This window comes from Coregonus clupeaformis, chromosome 7, assembly GCF_020615455.1.
Source record: "Coregonus clupeaformis isolate EN_2021a chromosome 7, ASM2061545v1, whole genome shotgun sequence".
In the NCBI taxonomy this organism is placed as follows: domain Eukaryota; kingdom Metazoa; phylum Chordata; class Actinopteri; order Salmoniformes; family Salmonidae; genus Coregonus; species Coregonus clupeaformis.
Genome location: NC_059198.1, coordinates 45,210,212 through 45,228,018, shown reverse-complemented (window position 1 = coordinate 45,228,018; position 17,807 = coordinate 45,210,212). Strand labels below are relative to the sequence as shown.

The window sequence follows — 17,807 nt, the reverse complement described above, 5'->3', positions numbered from 1 at the left end:
ATCAGATCATTTTAGCAAGTCAACTAAGAATCTTTGCAAACTTTGTCAATTCCTTGTGTTACCTATTTAATTGTCAAGCTGTCTTTCTCTTCTAGGTACCTGAAAAGTTGCTGCTGTCGGCATGCCATCTCATGGTGTCCATGGCGACCACCGTGCGGCCTGTTTTCCTAGTCACGTTGCCCGCCGTGCAGAACATCTTCAACCTCATCACAGAGAGCCAGAATCGCAGGCTCCCCCAAGAGGTCAGAGTGCACCATTATGGCTTCAATGTTATTTTGAGGCTTAGGGCCGAGATTCATTCCGACCGTGGGTTGTCAGCCTTAATGTATTTCCTGATTAAAATAATTAAACTTTTCTCTGTCTGGATTCTGGGGTGTAGTGCTTTAGGGCTTTATCTAATGTGCCAATGTTGACATGATCATGTAGTGGGCAGGGTGAGGGTGATATCCAATGTGTGTGCGTGCGTGTATGCATAATGTGTCTCATGGAATGTCTATACCCCCCACCTATAGTCGCACCTGCTGGAGTGTGTATGGTTATGCGTGGAGGGATCTGTCTAATGTGTGTGTGTCTCCACTCCTCCAGGCCCACATGCTCGTGTGCAGGGCTCTGTCCAACATGCTGCTGCTGCCTTGGTCTAACCTGCCAGAGAGCGAGCAGCAGTGGCAAACCCGCTCCAGTAGCCACGCCAGCCTGCTGGCTGCCCTTACCCGCCACTACCGCCTACTGAGGGACACTGCCAACCAGCCACCACGCCGCCTTGGCCTGGAAGACAGTCAGTTGGGCATCATGCCATTTATCATCCTTACGTCTCCTGTAGTTTTGATATTGCTTCCTTCTACAGTCCTGTTTCAGCTGGTATTTCAGCTGGTATTTCCAGTTTAAGTCGGAAGTTTATATACACCATAGCCAAATATATTTAAACTCAGTTTTTCACAATTATTGACATTTAATCTTAGTACAAATTCCTGTCTTAGGTCAGTTAGGATCACAACTTTATTTTAAGAATGTGAAATGTCAGAATAATAGTAGAGAATTATTTATTTCAGCTTAAATTTCTTTCAGCACATTCCCAGTGGGTCAGAAGTTTACATACACTCAATTAGTATTTGGTAGCATTGCCTTTAAATTGTTTAACTTGGGTCAAACGTTTTGGGTAGTCTTCCACAAGCTTCCCACAATAAGTTGGGTGAATTTTGGCCCATTCCTCCTGACCGAGCTGGTGTAACTGAGTCAGGTTTGTAGGCCTCCTTGCTCGCACACGCTTTTTCAGTTCTCCCCACACATTTTCTATTGGATTGAGGTCAGGGCTTTGTGATGGCCACTCCAATACCTTGACTTTGTTGTCCTTAAGCCATTTTGCAACAACTTTGAAAGTATGCTTGGGGTCATTGTCCATTTGGAAGACCCATTTGCGACCAAGCTTTAACTTCCTGACTGATGTCTTGAGATGTTGCTTCAATATGTCAACATCATTTCCCTTCCTCATGATGTCATCTATTTTGTGGAGTGCACCAGTTCCTCCTGCAGCAAAGCACCCCCACAGCATGATGCTGCCACCCCCGTGCCTCACGGTTGGGTTGTTGTTCTTCGGCTTGCAAGCCTTCCCCTTTTTCGGTCATTATGGCCAAACAGTTCTATTTTTGTTTCATCAGACCAGAGGACATTTCTCCAAAAAGTACGATCTTTGTCCCCATGTGCAGTTGCAAAACGTAGTCTGGCTTTTTGATGGCGGTTTTGGAGCAGTGGCTTCTTCCTTGCTGAGCGGCCTTTCAGGTTATGTCGATATAGGACTCGTTTTACTGTGGATATAGATACTTTTTGTACCTGTTTCCTCCAGCATCTTCACAAGGTCCTTTGCTGTTGTTCTGGGGTTGATTTGCACTTTTCGCACCAAAGTACGTTCATCTCTAGGAGACAGAACGCATCTCCTTCCTGAGCGGTATGACGGCTGCGTGGTCCCATGGTGTTTATACTTGCGTACTATTGTTTGTACAGATGAACGTGGTACCTTCAGGTGTTTGGAAATTGCTCCCAAGGATGAAGCAGACTTGTGGAGGTCTACAATTTAATTTCTGAGGTATTGGCTGATTTCTTTTGATTTTCCCATGATGTCAAGCAAAGAGGCACTGAGTTTGAAGGTAGGCCTTGAAATACATCCACTGGTACACCTCCAATTGACTCAAATGATGTCTAAAGCATGACATAATTTTCTGGAATTTTCCAAGCTGTTTAAAGGCACAGTCAACTTAATGTATGTAAACTTCTGACCCACTGGAATTGTGATACAATGAATTATAAGGAAAATAATCTGTTTGTAAGCAATTGTTGGAAAAATTACTTGTGTCATGCACAAAGTCGATGTCCTAACCGACTTGCCAAAACTATAGTTTGTTAACAAGACATTTGTGGAGTGGTTGGAAAATGAGTTTTAATGACTCCAACCTAAGTGTATGTAAACTTCCGACTTCAACTGTACTAAGAAATAATGTGGAGGAAAAGATGTGATGACAATGTGTACCTTTCTTAAAACGTATTACTAGGCTTGGGCGGTATACCTGGGTATGTTAAAGTGCCAACGGTATGATTTTCAATATCGCCAAAAGCCTTTTTTTTTTACAAAAATTATATTGAGTATGTTTATAAAGACCACATGGCGCAAACTTGACCTGACGATCCACCGTTGAGCAGCACAAGAGAAGTGATCAAGTTACACTTGAAATTCACTACTAATGTTTGCCAGCTACATATCTTATAACTTTAAATTAACTATCTAAGATGTGCCAAATACATTTGCTTCAGCTCAGGGCTCCAACTATGCATTTAGTTTGCTAACTTGCTAGCTATAAGTGGCTAGCTTTCAAGATTAAGCTTTTTGGTTACAGCAGAGACAATCAATTCCCTCCTGGATCAAGTGTGAGTAGCCTTTTTGAGATTTTTACATTTACATTTACGTAATTTAGCAGACGCTCTTATCCAGAGTGACTTACAAATTTGTGCATTCACCTTATAGCCAGTGGGATAACCACTTTACAATATGTTTTATTTTTTTTGGGGGTGGGGTAAGGGGGGGGGGGTAGAAGGATACATTTACATTTAAGTCATTTAGCAGACGCTCTTATCCAGAGCGAGATAGTTGGATGACTTTATTAGCTGGGTTGTCTGTCCTTGCATTTAGTTTATGTTCGCTTGCGCTTATTAGCATTTAGCTAGCTTCCTCTATGGGAATTTGCTAGTACTTTGTTAGCTAAAATAAATAAATAATAATGTTTCGAAAGAAATTGCGCCCCTTGTGGGCAGTGCCTGTAATACTGCATACCCCAATATTGTACATGAACGGTATTCGGATACAGCCCAAACCTACCTATTTCGACTCAATTGGTAACTGCTTGGTACCAAATGGTGTACAGTGCCTTCAGAAAGTATTCAGACTTTTTCCACGTTTTGTTACGTTACAACCTTATTCTAAAATGGATCTATCTATCTACACACAATACCCCATAATGTCAAAGCAAAAACTTGTTTTTAGAAATGTTTGTGCAAAAAAACTTACTTACGTAAGTATTCATACCCTTTACTCAGTACTTTGTTGAAGCACCTTTGACAGTGATTACAGCCTCGAGTCTTATTGGGTATGCCGCTACAAACTTGGCACACTTGTATTTGGGGAGTTTCTCCCATTCTTCTCTGTAGATCCTCTCAAGCTCTGTCAGGTTGGATGGGTAGCGTCGCTGCATAGCTATTTTCAGGTCTCTCCAGAGATGTTCATTCGGGTTCATGTCCGGGCTCTGGCTGGGCAACTCAAGGACATTCAGAGACTTCTCCCGAAGCCACTTCTGCGGTGTCTTGGCTGTGTGCTTAGGGTTGTAATCTCCCAGTCCCTGCCGCTGAAAAACATACCCACAGCATGATTCTGCCACCACCATGCTTCACCGTAGGGATGATGCCAGGTTTCCTCCAGACGTGACGCTTCGCATTCAGGCCAAAGAGTTAATTCTTGGTTTCATTAGACCAGAGAATCTGGGCCCTTCTCCCTGATTGCTTAGTCTGGCCGGGTGGCCAGCTCTAGGAAGAGTCTTGGTGGCAAATGTGTTCTTGGGGACCTTCAATGCTGCAGAAATATTTTGGTACCCTTCCCCAGATCTGTGCCTCGACACAATCCTGTCTCGGAGCTCGGAGAATTTACCACAGGTGGACTCCAACCAAGTTGTAGAAACATCTCATGGATGATCAATGGAAACAGGATGCACCTTAGCTCAATTTCGAGTCTCATAGCAAAGCGTCTGAATACTTATGAAAATAAGGTATTTCAGTTTTTTATTTGTAATACATTTGCAAAAATTTCTAAACCTGTTTTCGCATTGTCATTATGGGGTATTGTGTGTAGATTGATACAAATGTTTTATTTTATCAATTTTAGAATTAGGCTGTAACGTAACAATGTGGTATTGGTCAAGGTGTCTGAATACTTTACCAATGCACTGTGTGTGTGTGTGTATATATGTAATAATAATTAATCCATGCATAAATAGTGGTGAGTGGTGTGACGACTACACTTAATGTGCATTGTTCCCGTCAAAAAAGGGCTTTACTCAGTCTGAATTTTACTTGGTAGTTTTATTTAGGAATTACATGGTAGAGTGGTATTATAATTACATAACTATTCCCTCATAATTACCCTTACATTGAATCAAACCTCAGAGTAATATAGTCGTCTCACCACTGAAGTTTAATGCACTGATTGTAAGAAAGGGACACTAGAGACATTATACTTTTGGCCTTATAGCATAAACCCAAACATATTTTTCACCCCCCACGCCTCTTTCTGTCTCTCTCTCTCTTTCTTAGCGAAAGCAGTGCTGCACCAGACGTTGCCTGTGCTAAGGGACATTGTGGACAGCATCTCCGGGGAATCCACCAAATCCCGACAGATCTGCTACCAGAGTCTCCAGGAGTCCGTGCAAGTTTCCTTGGGCCTCTTTCCTGTCTTCATCCAGCAGCTAGGTCAGAAGAAAAAACACAATGTTACAACACAATAGTTTCAGTCATAATAGAGAGCTGACGTGTTGTAATTTTACAATTACCCATTCACTGATTTTACCTCCATTAAATGAAAATCTAAAATCCATCACCACAGTACATTTCAAGTAATTTTACAATGTAACCTTATACGTGTAATATGCCTGAGCAAGGTCACTGTATGTGACAAAAACGGTGCACTTAACAAAATGTTTATTTGCAAGTACACTTGTCCTTTCAGCCATTCTAACAATGTAACATTTCACAGGAAATGTTGCCTGTGCCATTTTCACATTTTCAATGACATTCACGTTTTATTAATGATATTTAAAGCTTAGTACAAGCTCTATGCATATGCAAGATTTGAAAATATATATATATATATTTGGAGTGTTGCAATGTCATTTTTTGTCACTAAAGGGACGGCTCCTTGTAATACGCTTTGGCGTTCTACATACTTTTTTACTACCTGAAAATTGAGACACCGTACCATTCCTTCTGCTGCCATGGGGGCAGTGTTGTCGCTTGTTTCCTTCATCTGATATATAAAGGCTATTCATCAAAGTAGCCTATTTTGCATTGATAACCAAATATAATCTCAACAGCTGTTGTCGTATAAATATTTGACTCAAAAGTAGTCAACTCAAAAATATCTCTCAAGAGACTGGAGCTTGTGAATCCAAAAATTAGACTTTATTATTTGCATAACAAAGCCGAGCTTGCTCCATGGAACAACTGTCTTTCTTTGGCTTAGAGCTCCCTTTTATACACACACATGCATAATCATGTTTACATAGCATACAATTACTCCCCTTAGGGCAAATGATTAACTTATTTTAGTGCCACTCTACCCTTATCTTTCAACGTCCAGATGTCACATGTGGCTTACTCCAAAAGGCCATGGGCGCTTTTCCATATAAGGCCTCTTCCACTTATCTCATTATATTGGTGGCAGACCCTTTCTCAAAAATAATACACATACATACATTAAGGCATGGTTACACACTGTATTGGCTATATTCCTTATTTAAACATACATTTGGATTATAGAATGTCAATCATGTTTACTATATTTTACTTTTGACATTTCCCAACATTTGCCTTAATGATACATAAAATATTACCATATAATCCCCCCTTTGGGACATTCCAACAATGTCCCAATAATACAAAGATACATTTTTAAATGAATGTAAGCCTGTGCATTTACTTATTCTTAGCCTTGCCATATGTGGTTACCTTTTATATGCATATATTTAAACCAATATATCTTCCTCATTGGTTGACCCATCCTGATGAGGACCCAGAGCCCAGTCAGGTATTGGTTACAATTCTGGAAGGTTTTCCTCTATATTAACCTCCAAGTTTTCCTGTTGGGCTTTGTAGCCATGGCAGGCCCATCCACCCCCAGGAACAACTTCATACAAACATTCACGATTCCCAAATGAACAGTCCATTGGTCCTCCTTTAACATTACAAGGTTTCCCATATTCATTAACATACTGTCCTGGAGCTCCCTGAACTGGGTGTATTTCTTTGGCTGAACTAGTAACAATTGTCTGTACAGTCATTTGTTTTACTGTGGTTTGAATCAAAAGTGATTTTAACAGAGGTAGTATACAACAAAACACTACTCCCATTACTACAAGTGATATTCCTATCATTATTGCCATTTTTGTAAACATTGCACCCCATTTTCCCAAAGTTAAGTCCATCCAGTCCCAAACATGAGCATCATACCCAGCATTGTCCTTAACCTCTTTTCGTAGTCCGTTGAGCTTAGTCATTGCTTCAGTGAAATAACCATCCGAGGCAGTATTATTGGGGATAAAAGTACAACATTCATCTCCAAACATAACACAAACTCCACCTTTTTCCGCTAATAGCCAGTTTAGAGCCTGCCTATTCTTCCATGCCATTCTACTGGTAGCCTGTACTTGCTCTCCTAGAGCTGATAATGCAGAGTCTGTGTAATTAATAAACCTTTGTTGATTATAATAAATATAATTGATCCATTCTAGGTTTTTGTTGGTTGAAATCCAGACAAATATTGATTCAAATCCTGCTTTAATTTCATCTCTTGCCTTATATACATTTGGAATTCCTCTGGGTTGACCTATTGCATCTAAATATACATTGGGGTTATGTTCATATTATCTTTTTACCCTTTTTTTATTATTATTCTGTGCATCCCTATTTGTTGTTTTGTCTACCTCCCACTCTGATATAACCACCTCCTGAAGCATTTGTACTCTAGCACATACTCCCTTCCATCCTTTAGGCAAAGTAGCTCTAATCTTTTGTTCTCCACATACCCAAAAGAAATCTGCCACTGCCACCATTCTGCAGGACAGTAGGGCCTTTCTCCTCTTTTAAGATGACAGTAGCTTCGTTTAAAGTTAGCACAGTCCTTGTAACTGTGTGGATTTGGTATTACTATCAATTCTTTTAACGGAGAAGGAGCACATACTAAACAATTCGTTTTTCTATTAATTATTTTAGCTGAATATTGTGCCCATTTGTACCAATCATTTTGCATGGCTCCCTCCCATAGCCTTACTATTTTTGTTGATGCTTTCATTACTTCGGTATTACTGTTAGGGCTGAAGTAGATTGTCTATTTTCCTGACTTCCCCAATTAGTTAAAGAATCTCATACATTTTGAAAAAACCCAGTTGTTCCTATTTTTTCTAATCCTGTCTTTGTTGGTTCAACTGCTATAGTACTTAGTGGTCCTTGGGTAGAGGTCATAGTTACATTAACTATTTCAGGTTCTTCTTCCTGTCTAGATTGGTGTTTGGAAATAGGATCAATGTCCATTGTTGTTATACTATTCCCTTCTAACCCTTTAACGCTAACTATTTCCAATATGTACTTTGCATTATTATCTTGAGTCAATTCCTTAAAGGTAATTTCCCAACTAGTGTCTCCTTTGTTAACTTCTATTTGGCAACCATATTCATCCCAGATTGCTTCTCCTCTTGTTTGATGATTAGCCCTCCCACAAAGTGATTTTTCTGGCAGAGGTTTTATCCTACGTATTGAAAATGATTTTTGAGTTTCCATAGCTGTCAGTACTTGGGATGGAATATAAATACTGATTCGAGCTATTTCCAAAGGTACATGCTTTTTTATTCTATTTCTTATTTTAGCTTCATGAACCAATTTCTTAAGTACTGACGAAATCATGAGATGTTTGGCTTGTTTTATATCCATTATTTTTTCATGTCCATTCCCTTTTATCTCAACTTCTACACAGATTTTTTAGGCATTTTATTCTAAACATTACATATCCTTCAATCTGACATTTCCCCAATCTAGGCCATCCTGTGTACGATACTTGTTCTTTATTCACTACAACAATTCTTCCTGGCTCAGTAAGACTATCTCTAGAATATTGTATAGTTGTAGGCAGACTCACCACCATCTTTCCTAGGTTAACTGCTATTACCGTTAGAGCAATTCCACAGTTCTTAAATTGTCGGAGATCATTTGAGGGCAGAGAAGTCAATTGTGGGAAAGTCCCTTTCCTCAACAGCAGAGGAGTCTCTTCCTTCAATGGTAGAAAGATTGCTTCCTCCTCCTTCTGTTGGTTCTCCATTCCCTCGGTCTCTGCTTGTGTTTGGGGGATCTGCCATGGCAGGTATCCTATCAGCAGTATTCCCCACATCAGGCCCCACCTCCCTACTCTCCGAATTTTCAGGAGGGAGTGCCTCTGTTGTCTTTCGACGTTGGCACTTGGACTCGTGCTTGCTTCTTCTTCTTGGACTCCATCTGGTGCCTCGACATCCTCCGCTTTCCCACGGCTCGCCGACGGCAGACCGGTTCTCTTCGGGACCCTGGTGCAGTGGTTTAGATGGTACCACGTCGTGCTTCCTTCCACCTGTACTGCTGTGGGCGTCGCTCGGATCACCGTATATGGTCCTTCTCTCCTGGGCTCGTTCCACTTCCTGCGAAACACTCGGATGTAGACTCGATCTCCTGGAATCACCGGCCCTGGCTCCTCTGGTCCAGGTTCCGGTTCTCGCCCTTTTTCCTGGAGATAGATCACTTTATGTATAGCAGTTAGTTGTCTTACATATGCTTTAAGTTCCATCTCTAATTGTTCCAATGAGGGTCCTTTGTAGGGCCCTCTTAGACCTGGCACTGGCATGGGTCGACCCATAAGCATTTCATGCAGGGTTAGATGCGTATTTCTGTTAGTTTGCATGCGATAACTCATCAACGCTAGTGGTAGTGCATCCACCCAATTGAGCTTCGGACTGGCACAGATTTTATTCAGTTTAGCCTTGAGGGTGCCATTAATTCTCTCAACCATCCCCTGAGATTGCGGCCGATACACACACCCTAATCTTTGCTTAATCCTTAGCTGCTGTAAAACTTGCTTCACTGTTTTCTGAATAAATGCTGATCCATTGTCTGAACTAATTTCTGTTGGTATTCCAAATCTGGGTATTACTTCTCTGGTTAGAAATGTGATTACTGTTCCTGATCCTAGATCTGCTGAGGGTACCGCTTCTACCCATCTACTGAATCTATCTATGATCACTAGCATGTACCTTTTGCCATTCACCTTTTTTATCATATCTACATAGTCCATGACTAAGTGTCGAAATGGTCCTTCAGGAACTGGTATGTGCCCTATAGGCGTTGTTATTCCTTTCCTTACATTGTTTTGTGCACACACCTCACATCTTGCTAATGCCTCATCTATTGTTGCCTGTTGGTATGGAGACCAGTATCCTTGTTTTTTAAATTTTCCTTACTATCTCCCCCCTTGCACAATGGTCAGAACCATGCGCATCAGTTATCAATAAGTTGAGCAACACAATGGGTGCTACTATGGTTCCTTCATGAGACCTCCATAATCCCTTCACATCTTTGGTGGCCCCTCTTTGGTGCCACATAGTCTGTTCATAAGGTCCTGCTCTTTCCTGCATCCTTATTATATCATCTGGCTGTGGTATGAATTCAATAATGACCATTGGTGCTGTTAACACTGGAACGGTGCATCTAGATGCCTTCCTTACAGCTTCATCAGCTGCATTGTTCCCTTTGGTTATAAATCCCTTTCCTTTCCTATGCGCCTGACATTTCACTATCGCCAATTTAGTGGGATACATTAACGCCATCATTAATTCCCCAATCTGCTCGTGGTGTTGTATGGGTGTACCATTGCTTTTCTTGAACCCTCGCTGCTTCCAGACTGCGCCAAATAAATGACACACCCCATGTGCATATGCTGAATCAGTATAGATATTAACAGTTTTTCGTTTTCCTAGGATGCAAGCTGCAGTGAGTGCTTTTAGTTCAGCCAACTGGGCTGAGCATGGCTGTGGACAGTATTCTGCTATCACCTCTTTGAAATCTTCTCCTTGTTTTTGCACTACTGCATAACCTGCATGATTTCCCACATGATCTTTATAACAGGATCCATCAACAAAATACTATTCTAAGCACTCTTCCCCCAGGCTCGACAATGGGGTTGACTCTAAGTCTGGCCTTAGTCGAGTAAATGTCAATGAATCTGCTACACAGTCATGTGCTTGCCCCTCAAACTCCAAGGGGATTTTTTCAGCTGGGTTTACTGTACTGCATCGTTTAATGGAAACATCTGGATAGGTCAATAGAGTAATGTATTCTAAAGTTCTAGCATTGGTAAGAACAAACTTCCCTTGTTCTATTAGTTCCACTATTTTATGGTGTGTTTGTATTGTTAACGGGTATCCCATAGTAATTGTGGATGCTTTGTCATATGCATATTGTAATGCAGCTAGACCTTGATAACAGGGTGGATATCCCTGGGCAACAGAATCTAGTTTAGAACTATAATATGCAATAGGTTGTTTTCGTCTTCCACTACATGTCTCTTGCATAAGTACCGCTGTTGCATACCTATCACATCTGTTTACCACATACAACAAGAATGGTTTTGTGTAATCTGGGGCTGCTAGAGCCGGAGCTGACTGCATTTCCTTCTTCATTGTTTCAAACGCAGTCAATGCATCACTGTTCCATTCCAGGCTTGCTCTGAGGTCTAGTTGTCCTGCTTCTTTCATGATTTCTTGCAGAGGAGCAGTTTTAATCGCATACTCCTCTATCCAGTCTGAGCTGAATCCAGTCATCCCTAAGAACGTCATCATCTGAGCAACTGTTTGAGGGAGTGGTGCCTTGCTGATTCCTTCCAGTTGTCCTGGCGCTATCGCCTTTGTTCCATGTGCAATTGTTCTTCCTAGATATTCAACTTGTGATTGGCAGTACTGAAGTTTCGTTTTTGACACCTTGTGTCCTCCTTCTGCCAGTCGCTTTAAAACCTTCATAGAATCAGCATGGCATTGTGCTAAGGAGGCAGCACAGATCAACAGATCATCCACATACTGGATCAATGTTCCTTCAAGTATTAGATCTTCTAGATCTGTTCTTAACACCTGATTGAACATATGAGGAGAATGCTTAAATCCCTGTGGCGTCCGAGTATATGTGTATTGCTTACCTTTGTAGGTAAATGCAAACAAGTGTCTGCACTCTTCTGCCAGGGGCACACAAAAAAATGCTCCACATAGGTCAATCACTGTGAAGTACTTGGCTTCTGGGGGAACATTGGTGAGTAGCGTATGAGGGTTTGGAACATCAGCAGGCCAATCTTGTACTATGTCATTTATGGCCCTTAAGTCATGTACCAGCCTCCACTTTTTCCCATCTGCTTTAAGGACCGGCAACAAAGGTGTGTTACAACAACTTTGCGTTTCTATCAGTACTCCTGCTTTTATCAGTCCCTCAATTGTGGCACTGATGCCCTCTACTGCTTCAGGTTTCATATGGTATTGAGCCCTCCAAGGGGGCTTAACATCTGGCTTTATTTTGACAAACACAGGACTTGCTGATTTTACCAATCCAACATCTGTATCATGTTGTGACCATACCTAATTTCTCAATTTCCTGTTTTTGCTGGTCCTCAAATTATGTTGCTTCCCCTAGCTGTGTTAGCTGTTGGGATGTAACTTCCACTTCCCTTGGGTCTCCAGTCATTATTGTAGTATGGTGTATCTTGATTAAGGCTTTATCTTTTGAGTGATAAATCAGTGGATTTTCTGTCTTGTTCCATTGAATTGTTTTTGCTCGCTTCATCATGGGGCCCAAATCCTTGGCCTCCATTCCCTTGTTCACCAACAAGGTAATGTGTGGGGCTGCTTCAGAAACATTGTACCATTTTGCCACAAAGTCTGAGCCATCCATGTCCGTCACCTCCATTGCTGCTCCTTGTTTTCCTATAATTATGTACTGACATTATAGGTACTGATTTCCCATTTGCATTTAACAACCACAGTTGCTCTAAAAGATCATCACGATAGGGATCATATTGCATGGTGCAGTGATATTCTGACTTTCCTCTTTCTGCTTCTGGTATCTGAGCCTGAATAAACCTACCCCATTTCTTGACTACCCTATCTACTTCTGTCTCAATATCTCCTAACCAATAGACATTTGCTGTATCCTGTTTCATTACCATTTGTAAGTTTAACCCTGCCCTGTCTATGATTACCCCTTCGGAGGAACATCAAATTTGTATACCCATTTTGCATAGGGCATCTCTTCCCAATAGATTGACAGGGGTGTGTTCTGATACAAGTATAGGGAGGGTTGCGGATTTGTCATCCACTGTCAGGCGAACTGGAGCTGTCATTGGAAGTAACTGCGTTTGTCCCGAGAATCCTATAGTTTTGGCATATTTGCCAGACATGGGGAGGTGAGAGGCATAATTTGGACTTACACAGGTGTAAGTGGCTCCAGTGTCAACCATCATGGGTGTGCCTCTGTTCTCAATTTGAACCTGCAACATAGGTTCTTGATCAGCTCGTGTAGTTAGTACTGGAAACAGACCCTCCCCGGTAGGATTCTCTGGGCACCCCTAGTACCCCTGATTGGGCCCTGCCCATGGATTCACAGGACCTTGGATTTTTTGCTGATTTTGTTGCCAGCCGTCTGCTTGCTTCCAATTATTTTGGTTTTTGTTTCCCTGTTGTTGCCAGGGGTTTATGGGGCAGTTTCGTCTGGTATGCCCTGGCTGCTGGCATCCCCAGCAAATTCCAGGTGGCCCTTGTGGGCCCCGATTTCCTCCTTTCTGATTATTTTGCTGAAATGTTTGATGTTTATTGTTATTATTCCATTGCCGGGGTTGTTGTGCATACACATTCACTACTGGTGCTGTGGATTGTACTTGGGCCTGTGGTGTGGGAGGCAGATATGGCCCTCCTGGAGTGACTGCAGCCATCATTCCTGTTTCATTAGCAGGTGCTGTTACTGGGGCCTGGGTTTTCTTCTTCCCTCTGTTTGTCAGTTCTTCCAATTGGAGTTGAGTCAGTTTCCTCTGAATGTCTCTCCCGTGCTCCATAAGTCTCTGTTCATCCTTTCTGTGTTTTTCTACTGCATGTATCACATGGTCACAGAATTCTTTGTGTGTCTTTGAGGTTAGTCCCACCACATCCTCCAGCCTGCTTCTCACTGATTGTGGCATGGCCTCTATTATTGAGTTTCGGAATAGAGTTGTCATCAGTGGGTCCCCTTCTGGATCTCGTTCTGTTTCCAGTCTCCATCGTTTCATCTGTTCATGTAGATAGGCAGCTGGATTCTCAGTTTCTCCCAGTGTCCCCCCTTTCAGTGACTTGGGGTCAATTCTGCTTGGGTATTCCAGTCTTAGTGCTTGCCAGACTTCAGGACGGTGTGAATCAAAGTCCATCCCATCTCCTTGTGGGTCACTCACTTCTCTACTCAGGTCACTGTTCCCCAGTATATCCTCCATTTTTGCCTTTCCAACCACCCTCGCCAACAGTGCCTTCAGATCCCCCACAGCCAGCAGTTTCCCCATGGTTTGTTCCTCAAAAATCCTAATCCATTTTCCTGCCCCATCATGCAAATCTGGCAGACGGGCAACCAATCCTTCCAGGTCCTGTGATCCCCACGGAACATAGTGAGCCTGGGTACCTTTTATTAGAATTGGATATTGTCCCTTGTACAATCTGTTTGGCTTGATTTCTGCCCTTCACTTGATTCCTTCTGTTTTCTTTGAGTCTTTTTCCATCCTTTGGGAGGATGTAAACAAAGGTATTTCTTCTTCCATTTCGATTTCTCCTTTTATTGATATTACTCCAGACACCTGGGGATATTGTCCACAAACGTATGGTGGAGGTCCCACAGACCAATCTGCTTTCTTTTAGTTTTTTTTTTTCTCATCATCTTTTCTCAACATGTTTCTGGCTTCTTGCAAGTTCTTTAGCAATCCTTCTCCTTCCATTTTGAACATGATGAGTACTTATTTTTCTCTTTCTTTTTTGGCGCTTCTCTTCTTTCCTTTGTTTTTTGCTTTATGGTTCTTTATCAGTGTTTCCATTTCCTCACACACCGAGACATCAAATGTTCCTCCTGGCCATTTGGTGCCCATTTTCCTGGTGCGTTTCTCCCATTTTTCAGATGTTTTCGCTATTTCTTTCTTGCCTAAGGGATACCTAGCACTCAGTATTTCTACCGCCGTTTTATTCATATTTATGGCCTATATTTTTAACTTCCTTTTTAATCTATTTTAGTATTCGTCCTATTTATTTATTTGTCCTTCTTAATTATTTTTATATTAGTATTCGCTCTTATTGTTAAACTATTTGTGCTTCTTTGATTATTGTTTGGTCGGAACTTATTTATTGTTAATGGGCATTTGACAGTCTCTTTATATAATAATAATATCTCCTGATGTCCACTTTTCCTTTGTGTGGACACCTCATGAATCTTCCCCTTGCTAGTGTTTTATCTTAGCTTTAAATCACTCAGCTATATTCTTTATGTAATAATAAAATAATGTCTTCTGATGTCCACTTTTCCTTTGTGTGGACACCTCATGAATCTTCCCCTTGCTAGTGTTTTATCTTAGCTTTAAATCACTCAGCTATATTCTTTATGTAATAATAAAATAATGTATTTTGATGTCCACTTTTCCTTTGTGTGGACACCTCATGAATCTTCCCCTTGCTAGTGTTTTATCTTTAGCTTTAAATCACTCAGCCATATGTGTGTTCCTACCCCTATGAGCATCCACACACCATTCACTCTTTCTCTCCTGGTGTGAGACCGGGTGCGTCCTTCCTACCAGGTTACACTTAAGTAACGGTCCAGGAAAGGTGCGTCAACCCTTCCCCACCAAGGACAGAGATTTTCACACTCACTTGCACTCTCACTCTTTCACACACTTTTCTAAGTTACCTGTAAACTTAACCCACTCTTGATACACTTCCTCCACACAAGAAAACAGTTTTATACAGGATTTCTATTTATTTAGCCCCCTAGGTGATACACTTCCTCGACACACCTGGACTTCTACCTATCCTACGCTTTCCTAAGCGACCTGTAAATTCTGCCCTTCTTCTCTGATTCACTTCCTTGACACAGAGAAAAAGCGATATTTATACAGGATTTCGCCTACCTAAGCAGTCCTAAAAAATTATTCACTTCCCCGACACGTTTTAAAGCGGTATTCGTAGGAATGTCTAACATGTTATTCTCTAATCGCTCAACCAGATGGACAGCCGCCCGTGCCGAAATGACCCAGACAAAGTGATCAGCAAGATGAATCAAATGAATCGACGAATCGAACAGACGCATCAGATGAGCAGCCAAGTGACCCTGATGATCGAATGCACGAATTGAGCAACAAATCAAACAGATTGATCAGACTGTCCAGATGAGCAACCCGAATGAGACAGATGAATCATCCAACTTGACCACAACCAATCAAATCACAATGGATTAAACAGAATGACCAGCAGGACGAACAATTGAATCAAATGACTTTGTTCTGACGAACAACCGAGTGACATCGACGAGTACAAGACGCGTCAAACCGTCGGTCTAGTCAAACAGATGCATTCATACTGACCAAATGATCAACTCAAATGAGACAGATAACCCACCCCACTCAACCACAATAACTGACCCACACCAACCCAAGCAGACCATCCACCTACCGAGCAGATCTACTTAAACTATTTTCTACTTATTGCAACCCTCGAGGCTTTTCATCATTTAACATGCATTTTAAATCCAAAAGCTCCCAGTCTCGAATTTTCTGGTTCTTAAATTTGGAGAGACCTACTTGGTTTTCTGCAGCTGAGGCCGTGCCCCGGATCGAACCACACAAACTTTATACTATATAAGTAAGAACTTGGCTTACCTTTTGTTTTAAAGCGGCCGCTTTTGTTTGTATGGTCCGTCCAAGCCATTTCACAACTGCAGATGTACACCATCTCTGGTCCCTGTTTTTCAACTCCTGGCAAAGCTCGCCAAATATGTCGTAGAAATATTTGACTCAAAAGTAGTCAACTCAAAAATATCTCTCAAGAGACTGGAGCTTGTGAATCCAAAAATTTGACTTTATTATTTGCATAACAAAGCCGAGCTTGCTCCATGGAACAACTGTCTTTCTTTGGCTTAGAGCTCCCTTTTATACACACACATGCATAATCATGTTTACATAGCATACAATTACTCCCCTTAGGGCAAATGATTAACTTATTTTAGTGCCACTCTACCCTTATCTTTCAACGTCCAGATGTCACATGTGGCTTACTCCAAAAGGCCATGGGCGCTTTTCCATATGAGGCCTCTTCCACTTATCTCATTATATTGGTGGCAGACCCTTTCTCAAAAATAATACACATACATACATTAAGGCATGGTTACACACTGTATTGGCTATATTCCTTATTTAAACATACATCTGGATTATAGAATGTCAATCATGTTTACTATATTTTACTTTTGACATTTCCCAACATTTGCCTTAATGATACATAAAATATTACCATACTGTTCAAACAGAAAACTAAACAAGAATCCACCCAAAAGGTTGGATATTTTTTACTCTGTGACCAAAACATGATGAAGTTCTATGTTTAGCTGATATGGGAATTAATACGCAAGCAGCATATCAAAGTGGGATAATGTTTTAGGTTACACCGGCAAGTATAAGAATATTTGCCAGGAATCTTTTTTCATTATGAATCTGATTATTTCACATGGAGATGTGGGAAGCTAAAAAAGCTAGCTAGCTTGCTATGTTTTTATCCAGGCTAAAGCCAGCTAGCCAGGCTGCCAGCTAGCTATCTGCTAGTACGGGAAGGCGACTCTTTATTGCTTTCACAAAATGAAAAGACAAAATAAAAAACATTTATATCGCCCCCTTGTGAATGGGAGTGGGACGGCGAGGATGTCATGTTACCAAAACGTGTTCGTTACTCCAAAAAATCCCACCACCCACATGCACGCACGTACAATAGATCAACGGAGTGAAGCTTGTAGTCACCTTAAAAAGGACCGTTTGCAGATTTCAGATTTCATTTTCTCTATCACTTAAAATGTAATTTTCACTCGAAACATTATTGTCGTTGATTTGATATAATGCCAAAGCTGAGTTATTCTTTCTGACATTCTCTGGCTTTCCCGCTGTCACTCCCTCTCTCCTCAAGATGTGACGGATGAGATGCTGAGCTTCTTCCTCACACTGTTTCAAGGCCTGCGTGTTCAGATGGGCGTGCCCTTCTCCGGACAAATTATACACACCTTCCTCAGCATGTTCACCAGGTAGGACACACACACACACACACACATGCACGCTTAGACACAAATATAGTGACCATTTTAAAGCTACAATCTGGGATTCGGAAAACAACAAAACAGCAGCCCCGCCACATGTTTTGATATACAGCTGAGGGATGAGGCTAGGGAAATGTAACCCCTCTCAAATT

At 41.4% G+C, this 17,807-nt stretch overlaps 1 protein-coding gene across 2 annotated transcripts in view; it reads left to right on the top strand.

Annotated features, from left to right (window-relative positions):
• Positions 1-17,807, top strand: part of LOC121569796 (exportin-6) — a 90,323-nt gene that overhangs the window by 62,012 nt on the left and 10,504 nt on the right. For both annotated transcript variants that reach the window (XM_041880998.1, XM_041880996.1), the window contains exons 16-19: positions 96-242; positions 586-775; positions 4,849-5,004; positions 17,529-17,643. In XM_041880998.1, coding sequence (XP_041736932.1) covers positions 96-242; positions 586-775; positions 4,849-5,004; positions 17,529-17,643 — 608 coding nt within the window. The remainder of the gene's footprint in view (positions 1-95; positions 243-585; positions 776-4,848; positions 5,005-17,528; positions 17,644-17,807) is intronic.